Raw genomic sequence first — 13,853 nt, forward strand, 5'->3', positions numbered from 1 at the left:
AGTTCACAGGCGCAACAGCACTTTATTAGTGTTGTGTGCATGCCATGGCTTATATGTGGAGGTCAGATTTGCACAACCAGCATTTTTACTCGCTGATCCATTGTTTTCACTTACATACAATTCTGTTAAAGCAGCCTTGATTTGATGACTTACTGTGGCTCTTTTCTATCATACATGAACCCTGAATGCCCAGATAATCTGGCACCATTCCCCTTTGAGACAAATTTACTGCATATGTGAGTTTTTTATGTACTCAAGAAAGGGGCTGGCTAGGTGTGGTGGTACACGCCTTTAATCTCAGCACTCAGGATGCAGAGGCTGGCTATTCGCTGTGAGTTTGAGGCCAGCCTGGTCTACAAAGAGAGTTCTAGGACAGCCAGTGCTATTACACAGAGAAACCCTGTCTCAAAAAACCAGGGCGGGGTGCGGGGGGTGGGAGGTGGGAGGGAGAAAGGGCTGTGTTTGCTGTTAATTGAGATAATAGAACAGGTGGCATATCATCCAACCAGGAAGCTGCAGAGCATCTTACGTATAAGAAGGTAAAACCTTTCAGCAGCTGGGACACGGTGCACATCTAAATAAATGCCAGTTAGTTGCAGGCACTATAAATAACAGATTACTATTGTAGTTTAGCATTCTAGTTGAATTTGCATGATCTTACCAGAAAGATGATCGTATCCATTCTCAAAAGGTGTAACCTGTTAGCTTTGTTGGGACTTTTCAGATGTCAGTTTGCCTTTTGCCTACTTAGTAGGTTCAGTTCCAGATTGTCACTGCTCATGCTCGTCCATTAACACTCATTTTTCAAGAACTGTGCACTGATGCTGTGGTGACCTCCAACCATAAGAAATCGGTTAGTCCGACAACTCTGACAGCGGTTGCCTAAGACCATTGCAAAACACAAATTTTTTGTTGTTTTTTTGGGAGGTTGTTTGTTTGAGACAGTATTTGGCTGTGTAGCCTTGGCTGTCCTGGAATCACTTTGTAGAACAGGCTGGCCTAGATCTCATGGAGATCCACCTGCCTCTGCCTCCCCAGTGCTGGGATTAAAGGCGCGTGCCACCACCGCCCAGCCACAAAACACAAATATTAACATTATGACTCATAATAGTAGCAAAATACATACATTTAAGCAGTAGCAATAAACATAATTCCTACGGTTGGGGGTCAACACAACATTGATGCACGTTTTCCTCTTTAACTTTCTCTCGCTCCCTTCCACCCCTTTTCTTCTAACTCTGTAGACCTGGCTCGCCCAGTCTCGAGTAGTCCTCTTGCTCCCGAGTGCTAGGATTGCAGGGATGTGCCACCACACCTGGTTCATAAAGATGTATTCCTGCTGATGCTTTTTATTTTTCTCATCATCCCTGAGACGGAGACTCCTGTGTTTACCAGGCTGATCATGCACTCCTGAGCCCAGGAATCTCCTCTCTTCAACCTAGCTGCAGCTCTAGGGGTCCTTTGTTGAGCCTACTGACTCGTGCAGTTTCTTATCTATCTTAGGGTTTCTGCTGCTGGGATCGAACACCATGACCAAAAGCAGCTCGGGGAGGAAAGGGTTATTACTGCTTTACACACAGGTCACAGTCCATCACTGAGGACGTCAGGCTAGCAGCTCAAGGCAGGAACGGAAGCAGAAGCCTAGAGGAGCGCTGCTTACTGCTTTGCTGCTTATGCTTCCCTGTGTCCTTATGCCGCCTTTTACATATCCAGCACCACCTGGTCAGTTGTCACACTCACAGTAGGCTGGACCCTCCCTCAGCAGTCATCAGTCAAATAATCTCCAGAGGCCAGTCTTAGGGAGGCATTTTCGCCACTGAAATTCTCTCTTCTCAAATGACCCTAGCTTATGTTGCCTTGACAAAAAACTAGTCAAGACATTAATGTCACCTAGTTCTCAGGATTATAAGGCCAGATCATCTTTCATATGTGACCTGTGACCTGTGAAGCTGTCCCAAAAGATTGAGAGCCAAGAGTGGGATGTATCTCAGTGGCCAGGTGTGTGTTCAGTGTTCAACACACAGCTGTGCGCGTGTCCCCCACCCCACTGTGTTATGCTTTATCTATCTTTCAAACCTTTAGATAATCTCTATGTCTGCACACATGCGTGCGCACGCATACACAAAGCACTTAGCATTGCAGCTTTAAGGGACTGAGCACACCTATGTTTTAGACATCCAGCTCTCCAGCCATCCTGTGTGACACTGACATCATGCATGGGTCAGCGTGTGTAGTGTAGCTGTGATGTAAGCAGAAAGGCAAGAGAGGGTTAGTGGATGTAACGATGTGTGTGCTCTAAAAGGGACTCCTATAAGCAGCATGGAGACACTGATAGTGGAACATGACAAGTCTGAGCTCATCTAATCTCCTGGTTTTTATAAAGAGGCCTCAGCAGGTAGTCCACAGGTGAGCTACCAGACAACAGTTAGGTCTTCGTGAATATACTCAGAACGTAAGCTTTGCTCATTTACATTATAATTTAGACCCTCTTACAAGTTAGGTCAGTCCCTCTTAGCTTACTGCTACTCTGTTGTATACCTCATACCTCATATTGATTGCTTCTGAGATTGTTTAGGAACAATGGTTTCTTATAATATCAAAGGTGATCATCGTAGGTAGAGTTTTAGAATATAAGAAGGTGTGTTGGTATGTGAATGTGCACTCCTTCCTCCTGCTTGAAATTAGGACCACTTCCCAGAACTCTTCCGTTTCTAATTAGGTTATATCTGATTGGATGCCAGCATACCATGTTGCCAATTAGAACAGGGGTTCGTTTGCTCTGAAAAATAAGTTGAGCAGAAACTGAAAGCTAAATCAAAATAGGTTTGTGAAATAGATGAGTCACTTGAGAGCATACAAATGGGTTTGGGAATTTGCCATGATTCAGACATGGAATCTTCCTTATTTAGATGTGTATGTTTGTGCCTAGCTAAATGAATGACTTAGAACCCACTTTTTTCCTTTGAGAATTGCATACAGTGTGTTTTGATCCCATTCTCATCTCACTCCTCTTCCAACTCCTCCCAGATCTACCCCCACCTCCCATCTACTCCCCCTCCCAACCTCCTGCCCTCCTCCCCTTTCATATCTCACTGAGTCCTCTTTGGGATACCCATACACTCACAGATGAGGCTAGCTGCTGGAGCGCGGTAGCCTGAGCAGGGGCCACACTGTTACGGAACACTGATTCCCTTTTCTCCTGAAAGCCATCAGTTGTCCATAGCTCCTCAGTTAGGCATGGGAGCTTATGAGCAGAGCGTTGGCTGCCTTGGTTTTGTGCAGGTCTTGTGCAGACACCCACAGCTGCTGGGAGGTCATGGCTGCACCATAGACTCCAGAGTTTATTGTCAGACAAAACCATTGTTCATAGCAAAGGTACAAAGTATCGTTAACTATAAAAGTGTTACAGTGAAGTAGACAAGAAGAATCTATTGATAATAGAACTTGTTTCCTGGAACTCATTCGTATTACAGATACTCACCTTGCGTATACAGTATATTTCCAGCGGGGAGGTCGGACCCTTGAATGTTAAACATAAGGTGAAGCTCACACTTGAGTATTTGCATCAGAGACATAGGCTTACAGGCAGTGAGTGCTTTGGCATACTTTTTAGATAGCATATGCAGCAAATGGTGCAGTCTAACACAGGAAGATGTTGAGTAACTTTTTATTTAGAAAGACAGGCTACATACTAGTTCTGTCTAGCTGGCTCATTCCTGTAGAATTATCAAGAATTTAGGAGGACAGGAGCATAAAATTGTCTCAGATTAGTGATGTTGAATTCTTTGGTGCCGGGGATGTAGCTCGTTGCTAGGACATTTGCATAGCGTGTGAGGAGCCCTGAGTCCATGCCCAGCCTGGCGTAAGTGGGAGCGGGCACACATGCCATCCTGCTGCGGGAGGTGGCGGCACGTTGATTCCTTATCTTCTGTGTTTCCAGTTCAAAACCAGTTGGGCTACTTGAGACGATGTCTCAAAACTAAAAACAAAAACACCTCTTTTAGCCAGGTGTGGTAGCTTATGCCTTTAGTCCCAGCACTTGGGAGGCAGAAGCAGGAAGAGCTGTGTGAGTTTGAGACTACCCTAGTGAAAGACAGCCAAGGCTACCCAGTGGAATCTTGTCTTGAAAAGCAAACAAACAAACAAAAAACACCTCTTTTTCTTCCTGCTTTATAGCCTTTGCTATAAATATAAGTATAAATATAGAGTCACAAATTTACACTAATGTGAACATTTTAAGGATACAAAATCTGTAAATTCCTGAAATGAACTTGAATGTTTATCAGTACCCTCTCCTTCCTAATGGGTGATAGTTCTATTACCTGTATGCCCTAAAATCTTTCTTGAATCTATTTGTCAAAGGAAAATTAATTCCCTAAGTTCTTAGGAGATAAAGTTAACTGTAAGTAGTTTGTCCATTTTGCTGTTGGCCTCCAGTGCGTATCACAGGCCTGCTTTACTGTGATGTCCTTCTAGCCTTGTGCCCTTGTGCCCTTGGCGATGGGTTCCAGTGTGATGTATCTTTTATAACTGAAGGGATGCAGTGACTTTTCTCTACTTCTCACACGTCCATAAGCTCGGTGAAGGTAGTGGTGATGGAGTTGGCCTCGCTGGAGTGGACAGCCTGTGTGGGAGATTGGAGAATGGGACTTTAGTAGAGGCTTTTGGTAGTTCTGGGGAACATGGAAATCATTATTATGAGATTTCCCCCCGAGGTATTAGATCACCACAGGTATATTGACCAAGAGGCTAAAGACTGTCAGTGGTCTTTCACAATCTTTTAGAGTCATAATTTGTCCTGTCCCAAAGCAGGCTTTACTCCATTGTTCTTGTTTTTATGTCCATCTTGTGTCTATAAATAATCTTTGTACATAGTTAGAAAACTATTCCTTGAAGGTTTTTTTGTTTTGTTGTTTGGTTTTGCCTCTTAGCTATGGGGAAAGCAGGGTTTTGACTAGTACCCATATTCTGTTCCCTGGGAGTCCTGCTGTTAGAGATTATTGAATTTAAACTTTAGAACTTAATACATTTCCACAAAACTAAGATGTTCTAGGCAGGTAGGACCATATCAGACCTAAATTTGTCTTAACATTTGATCCAAGATGGAGGTTGGGATAGGAGAATAGCCTTAGGGGATCTATAGTCATGTTAGTAGCACGTTCTGCAGAAGCCTGCCAAACTGAGAACCTTCCAGAACGACCAGCCATTAGTAAAAGTAAATTTGTGCTGCCATTTACAATACGGGAGGTCTTTAGAGATACAAGCTTGTTTCTAGTTTACTAAATAGCATGCTTAGTTGAATTTAGGCACTTTCTTAACTGTGTGTATTATTTGTCTGTATCATTCTGAACTTTGTGGCATTTTAGGTAGAATTCATTGCCATACTGTAACTCAGAGATTTACATTTGGTGGCTTGTAGTGTTTGTCTCAGTAAAATACTTCATTGAGCTGCCGTTCTTACAATCCCATCTACTCTGGAGGGCAGTGTGGGCAGATGGCAGACTTAAGGTTAGCCTGGACAATTTAGCAAGAGCCTGTCTAAAACAGACAGCAGACACACACACACACACACACACACACACACACACACACACACACACACACACACACACGGGTAGCGTGGGGGAGAGAGAACAAAACCAAAAAATATCCCACTCCAACACGTATACACACATATACACATGCACACACATACTTGCAAAAAAAAACACCTCAAAATCCAAGCACACACAAAAAACTAAGATTACTTTATTATCCGCACTAATGAATACTTTGATATGAAACATAAGATATATAAATTCTCCACTTGTTTCTTCCTTCCATATTTTTATTTTTCATTTGAAAGGTTTAGCCATGCAGGTAAATACATGTCTTTAATCTTAGCTGTTAGGATTTGAAGGTAAGAAGATGATTTGAAAGCCAGCCCTGGCTACTCAGCAAGGTTGAGACCAGTTTGCACCTCATGAATCCTGTCTCAAAATTTGTGTGTGTGTGTGTGTGCGCGCGCTCGCGTACGCGCGCGCGCTCGCGTGTGTGGCGCGCGCACACACACACACACACACACACACAGAAAAGGATATCTAGCTGCCCAGAACTCAAATTGTATAAGCCATTGTGAGCATGTATGCTGTGGATACAAGAATGTGGTCCTCTACAAGAAACCTCTGACCCATTTCTCCAGCCCATCTTTTCTTGTTTATTTGTTTGCTTGTTTGTTTTTGGAAACAAGGGTTTCTCTGTGCAGTTCTGGCTGTCCTGGAACTCCCTCTGTAGACCAGGCTCTCAAATTCAGAGATCCACCTGCCTCTGTCTCCTTAGTGCTGGGATTAAAGGCATGCGCCACCCCTACCAGGTGTTGTTTTGATAGAGAGCCTTACCATGTAGCCCAAGATGGCTGCATACTCAAACTCTGCTGGGCTCTTTGTCTATTGTTGATGCTGGGGACTAAGCTTAGGGCTGTATACATGCCTTTTTTTTTTTTTTAATTATTAGACTATACCCAGAATTAGGAAATTCTGTGCCATGAGCTGTATCACCACCCTGTGATTTGTTCTTAAGGTCTTGTTTATTTCATCATGAACACTGTAATCCACAAATTTCCTTACTGTAACAGACTTCATGTAGTCTCTATAGTGGAAATTTTTATTAACGCTACATTAGGCTTGACATGGAATTAGTCATAAAATATTTGGCTTCTATTTTCCTTTATAAGCTCTTTTAACTCTTGGGAGTTGCTACCAGTCTGAGGCTTCTTTCTGAAAAGTAACTAGCCCTCAATTTTTTCAGATACATTTTTTGTGAAATCAGTTTGGCAAAATAAGTCATAGACCCTACAGTTATGTATTATCTAAATGTAATATCCTGGGGCTACCAGAAGTTACTACAGAATAATTCTTCAGGCTTTGAAATGACCTTGCATATGTACATACTTTCTGAAATTTGGTTTTCTGAAAGCACATTAGCAGCGTTAAATGTCTGTTGATTGATTTGAAGTTGTATCTGATTGTTGAAGGACAGTTCAGTTGTCTCATAGACTAAAGACATGTGCTATATATGTGCGGTGCATATATTAGTGTACAATGTCACGACTATGTAAGTATTGTTCATAGAAAAACTTTCGTAAGATGTGTCCTGAGTATGTGCTACCTTAGCATAACAATTCCTTTGAAAAATTGAACTAATATACTAATCATGTATTATTTTAAGAGTTTTTTTTGCAAACTATCATTTCCTTGAAAGGGTAAAGGTTGCTTTGCTTATTATATAATTGAGCACAAATTTTTATCTGTAAAAGTTGAGGGGCAAGTTCAGTTAGCCATGTTCTTGTCTCTTGACATTATTCCTACGTGAGATTAATCTGTAGATTACTTACACATGCTTAAGTTTTTAATTTTCTTTTTCTCCTTTTCTTAAAGATGATACTTGTTGATGCCACTGTTCTCATCCTCGTAGCAGAAGATAGTCCTACTGAGAAAATGAGCACTTTGATCATTCAGTCTTTGAACTTTAACCTTTGACTGGAAGTGACCTATAGGCAATGAAGACTACTTCCTTTTACTGCATTTTTACTCGTGTGCATTCTGGGCGCATGTTGATCGCTGGTTCAGTCCAGGCAACTGACATGCTTTTATTAGTCATACAGTATTAATGCAGGTGTCAGGAAATGTCAAATATAATTCCATTTTTTATTTTTATTTTTTTAAGCTTTTGGAAAAGTTCCAGGTCCTCATGTATTGTGCAATAACAGTGACTTCCTCAGTGGTTTGGGGACGTTCATTGCCGGCAATGGACGTTGTAACGGGAAGAGTTTGCTTAACTCCTGCCACTCAGTGATTAATGCATGGTAGGGCCTATTGAATGAATTTATCGGTTATTGTGGGATTATAAGGAAAGTGAGGGGTCCAACATTACATAGAAAAGTCACCCCAGCTGTTTCTATTTGGATTCTGTGCGCTGTCATCCGAAGGCTAACAGCATGAAATACATGCCTCTTTAAAGGACCGTAAGAAAGATCATTGCGTATTTATTTAATTGTTTATATCTGCTGTCAAATTGTTTTGACATGGAAAGTTTTTGAGGAACATTGGCAGAGAGGTACAATATGTTTATCCCTATGGTGAAAATAAACTCACTGTTGTATATAGTCCTCAATCTCTGAAGTAAAGGTGTGAATAATGTAGGGTGTGAATGGTTTAACCAAGGCTTTATTTTGGAAGTTAAAAAAAAAAATGGCAGTGATGACTAAATTACTGCCTTCCATCATTTGGGCCTGTTATTGTTTTTTTCCAAGCATATTACACTCTTACTTCTGCTAGCCATCAGCATGAGCCCTATTGCCCAAACACTATTTCATTTATTTATGTTTCGAAATTCATAAACATTTTTGTTTGTAATCTTATTTCTTTTGTTACATTTTACGTTGTTTGAATGTTACAATACTTTAATTGAAAGACTTTTGTCAAGTTTTTTTTTCTTGTAAATTTTCTTGTATCATTTGTCCTTCAATACTGTACCCTAAAATGAGAAATACATTTTTGACAGAGGCTTAATGTTTTAACAAAAGAGTGTGGACATTTTTATTTTAAGCATTTGGCAAAAGAACACTATAAAATGATATGTTTGTTTTCTTGTCTCACATAACCATTGCACAGGTTTTCTTGGAAGAATTTTCTACGCTTGTTGAAAAGATTTTGCTTACAGATAGATGGAAGTTTTTCTATTTGTGTCTGTCTATGTATCTACCTAGGTATCTATCGATCTATCTATCCATCCACCTATCCATCTCCTCTCTCTGATCTATAAAACAGTTGTTGAAAAGGGTTCATTCTAAGTACCATGTACCATGTAAGTTAATGATGCTACAACTAGGTCTTTTTAAGAAGCGATTAATGTATTTTATAAATTACCTTTTCACATATGCAAGATCTGTTTCTATGACAATGTTATTTTTACTAATGCCTTATTGTTGCACTCTTTTTGAATATCCTGCAGTGAATATATTAATCAATTTGGGCTTAAAAATAAAAGCCAATTGGCTGAAAGGTCTGACATATGTAACCCCATAAAAATCATCCAATTGATAATTGGTAAAGAATATTTTAAAAATTGTTTTTAATCTCTGTGTAGATGACATTTTGTAGCTTTGTACATGTTGTTAAATAAGGGCATATAATTTACACTCTAAAAGTATAACTGCTGAACTCAGGGGTGGGTAGACTTCAAAAATATGTCTGCTGTAGAAATAACTTGAAAAAAAATTAAAACCATGGTCAGCCACCAAATTGTGGACACTGTTTATACTGCTAGGTAGTAGTCATCACTTTTTAAAGACTATAAACATTTTTCTTCTGTCTTGACTGGATGTACATAAGGTCTCAAGTGATCATTATCAGTTTTATCAGTTGGCCTACCTTAAATGAAAAAAAATCTTTTAAGTTCTTAGTTTTTCACTACTTTTAATGTGAAATTACAGCTGTAAATTAGTTTTATGTCACTGCTCTAAAATACTAACTAAGTTGATTTTGTGGGGTGGGTAGGGAGTGGGGAGCACAGAGAGAAACTCTTAGCTGTTCGTAGTCCTCTTACTAAAATCCTATCTTAAGAAGTGGCCTGTGACATCATTCACCAAAGGAATTAGAATACCAGGTCAAGCATTAACAGTGCTGTAGTGTAGATTAATAGCTTCAGTTGTGTTTTTGTGTTTTAATATACCTCTCTGTATACAGATACTATAAAATAGATTCAAATGAAATGGGAAATAGTTGGAAACCAAACAGCTTTAGTTCATTTTGGTTCCAAGTAAAGAAAATAAGAATATATCTAAAATATAGAAGTATCAACTGTTAAGAATTCATAATCAGATTAACATTACTCCTTGAATTTAGGAGCCATTGAAAAATCTTTTGTACTTGGTGTTTAATTATTTGACATTATTAAAATTCATAAGATGTATATCTGGGCCATCATACAGTTGAAGGCAAATTGTGTCTTTTACTAAGACAAATGTTTTCTATAACATATTATTGAGAGAGAGCTGGAGTTAGAAGAAAGTTATATGAATTGTGTTGTGTTCATTCCCTGCCCCCTGCACGCCCTCCATTAGCACCACTCTGCAACATTCTGTTTTCCCACTCGGAGACTGCGTCTGCCCTCTCTCATTTACTTTAGGCCATGCTCCTGTTTTGCCAAATTTTGTTAGATGCGATACATGCAGTTTCTTGATTCTGCAGTTATGATCTTAATGCCCTTCTGAATAAAGACAAATGCTGTAGGTTTTATGGAGAACGGTTATTTTCAGTTTTGTGGCTCTTCAGGAGTTAATATTTACTTCTAAAGAACTTATCATGTGTAATTTTCCTCTTAACCAGTAAGAAATAAACACTTGTTTAAGCCCTAGGAGAAAGGGATGACAGTTTATATGTAGTCAACAGTTCAACTGAAGGAAGACTGTATGTACTCCTTGTTACTTTGAGTAGTTAAAGAGATAGGTGTTACCAAGTAACTAGGGTGGTCTACTATTTTCCCTTTCTGAATTTTAAATATACACACACACACACACACACACACACACACACACACACACACACACGCCCCATATTACTTACCTACAGTGCATAATAACTTCTGGAGATCTTAAAACAGATATCTAGTGACTGGTTCTTCCATCAAAGATGAATTGGCAGGACTGGGTATGGATAATGGTAGGAAATGGTATGTAAATATGTTCTTTCTGCTAATGAGGTCTTTTTAGAAGCCTATGGTTTTTGAGAATTGCAATATTTAAAACTTGTTAAAACTTCCTAGAAGTAGAGTACAAGAGGAGGTACTGTGCATTCAAAGGTTTTTGTGGGTTTTTTAAAATAAAAAAATCAGTGTGGTTAGGTGTCAGCTCTCATGGTTACTGCTGCTTGTGGTTGTCTCTCATTTTTATTACTTTTTAAAATGTATCTTAGTTGAAGGCCTAACATTTATAATTATGTTTAATTGTATATAAGTGTAAATTGGTTTTCAAACCGTCCCTTCCTGAAGATCGACTGTCAGACCGCTTGCAGGGCAGCTGTGCTGGAGGGGCCCTGAGCTCCAGTTGCACCACCAGGGAGCACAGCAGTCAGCCGCGTCCCGCTGTGTGGTGCTCCAAGCAAGACCTGTACTGCCTCAGCCTGGCCTCCGCTGTGCTGTCTGCTGCAGCAGCTGCGCCCACCCTTGCTGCTACCTTCTGAGGCGTTAGCCCCACCCCCTCTTTCTGTCACTTCCTTCCCATAGATGCTCAATGTCTTCCAGAGTTTCCTTTTCTGACTTAGAAGTTTGGTTTTTGTTTAAGGTTAGGGAATCTAGAGAAGGATTGCTAAAATTATATCTGAAAATTTTAAGAAATTAAAAAATACTTTTTATAAATAAGATAAATGGGGGGGGGTTGTACCTCATCAGTAGGTAGCTAAATATATTGAGTAATTGACTGTGTGATTGAAATCTTTCAGTAGTGACATGAGGAGTTTGTGCTTGTTTTCTTTTAGACTGACTCTCCGAGCGTCTACTATTTCTGAAGTGAATTAAGCTTTTTTACATTTAAATGTGGTGTTATTTTACTGCAGTTGTATTGAGTGACTTTTTTCTTCATCAGCATAAATTGTTCATTAGCTCAGACAGGACTTTAGGCATCCTCAACTTTAGAGGCACATCGACTGTGAGCGTCTCGGGCTTCGCCCTCTCTACAGTTCTATGATCTGGCAACTTAGGTGTCAGTTGTAATATCAGTTCTCACATTCATTATTGATACTTAGGTTTGGCGATGAGCCTCTGAGTGAGTAAAAAGTTGTGTTGTGTTGCTTTGTTTGTGTGCAAGAAATGCCTGAGTGGATACGTCACTCCAGCCCTGGTGAGAAGGCTGCTGGGAAAGGAGTGCCTGTTCTTGCTCTCTATTGGCACACACCTAGCCTGGATTCCTCAGGACTAGTTGATACAATCATCTAAGTTGTTTTATCAAAGGCAAAGTATACTGAAAACTGGACTTTCTGCAAGACATAATTTATTATAGTCTTGGGTCTATGGAAAGCCTGAAAAACTACCGTCTTACATCCTGAAACAGGGCTATGAAGGCATTCTGAGATTTTTTATCAGCTGTCACGAAGGTGCAAGTCTTTTCATAATAACAAAACATTCAAATAAATGCAAATTGTCAGGCACACAGTAAAGAATTAGTTGAGTGGATTATTGAGTTATCGAGTAGTCAAGAGTTAAGTGCGTGTTCAGGTCAAGTTGAATTTGTTCATTTTGTTGCTGTTCTTTTGGTAATCACAATATAGATTGTGCTTCTGATCAGGAGTGGAAGCTCGTGCTTGAGGGTTTGAATAGTGTGGGTATATATATTTTATAAATACAGATTGCAAAAAAATATGTAAAGTAACTACTTTTTAAATAGAATGTAAATGTTAAGACAGAAAAATCTGTGTTATATATTTTTCAATACATGTACCAACCTTTTCTTAGTTGACATAGGTCACTGTGTGTGCTTTATGGATCTTGAGTAACTTTTAATAATAAAGCAGTTGTCATTTTGCTCTCCCACCCCGTATACGTGAATTGGATAAGTACTGGAGTTCTTTACAATTTATAATAATGTAAACTTTAATTTGTATAGTGCTTCTGGTATGTGAAAGCCTACTATTTAAGAAAGTATAGAAACGAATAGCATCTGTTTCCAGATGAGGCCATGGCACGCAGGGTGTCACCAAAGCTTCTCATCCATAGGTAGTCTTTACTCAGCTATGGAGCGCTTTATGCTCCAGGGAAGCAAGTCCTGGCCAAGTGGTATGTAGCCTGTGATCCTATCTCTGCTGCAAACACATGAGTACCATTTATACTTTAGGACAACCTGGTAATATACTAAGACCTTGTCCCCCAAGTTTGAAAAGTCTGGCAATACAGCTCGGTGGTATCTCCTGCCCAGCCTCAGTCCCTAGTCCTGAAATGCAAAATAAATAATAAATAAATATTTTACTAACGAGTGGCAGGGTAAGCCGGGCATAATGGTGTACACCTTTAATCCCAGCACCAGACACAGAGGCAGGTGGATCTCTGAGTTTGAGGCCAGCCTGGTCTACAGAGTGAGTTCCAGGGTATCCAGAGCTGCAAAACAAACCAAAACTAGTGGCAGAGGAGGGAGGATTTGGGCATTAAAACTGAGACCTGGAGACAGAGTTACTATGAGTCTGATGTTACTTAACTTAAAAGTGTTACTGTTAATAAGGACACTGTAAAGAATTCCCTGATCCCTTCTGAGTGTACCAACTGCTTAGCTAACTAAGAAGACTGATCCTCGAAGCCACAAGAAGAGAGAAGGAAGTAAGCAGAAAAGCTCTCTGACTGCATCTCATTCCAGGGCAGGGAGGAAATAAGTGTGCTTTAACTAGTATCTTTTCCTCAAGGGGTTTGCTTGTCCTCAGCAAGCTGTTGTTGCAGGCCTGACCACTGGATTAGTGAATGGTTAGATGAATGTATCGCTTGCTTTTACTATGCCTTTCTCCACAATCTTTAAAGTGTTTCCTACTTTCCGTAGTGGGTCTGACTTTTCTCCATTAGTTTAAACTGCTGTGACTATGTGGCTCTGTTTCCTGTTAGTGCACTCACACAAAGGCAGCCTGCAGCCTAAAACACAACTGCACTGTACTTGAACACGTGAGGCCACAACCACAGTGCTCTACGTCTGCCTTGGTGGAAAGCTCTCCAAGCATTTTTTTGATTATGTTATTTTAAAAAGTATTGTCATACTAATGCAAGGCATATATATACATGAGAGTTCCCATGTTTCAGCAGGTACGCCTGTAATTCTCCTTACGAAAAGGGAAGTAACACTG

The 13,853-nt window shown here is 40.0% G+C and overlaps 1 protein-coding gene across 3 annotated transcripts in view; it reads left to right on the top strand.

Annotated features, from left to right (window-relative positions):
- Positions 1–10,880, top strand: part of UBE2W (ubiquitin conjugating enzyme E2 W) — a 55,440-nt gene extending 44,560 nt beyond the window's left edge. For all 3 annotated transcript variants that reach the window (XM_084786879.1, XM_084786878.1, XM_084786880.1), the window contains exon 6: positions 7,416–10,880. In XM_084786879.1, the coding sequence (XP_084643005.1) occupies positions 7,416–7,429 (14 nt within the window). In that variant the 3' untranslated portion in view covers positions 7,430–10,880. The remainder of the gene's footprint in view (positions 1–7,415) is intronic.
- The last annotated feature ends 2,973 nt before the right edge of the window (positions 10,881–13,853 follow it).

This window comes from Acomys minous, assembly GCF_964271855.1.
Source record: "Acomys minous genome assembly, chromosome: 1".
Classification (NCBI taxonomy): Eukaryota; Metazoa; Chordata; class Mammalia; order Rodentia; family Muridae; genus Acomys; species Acomys minous.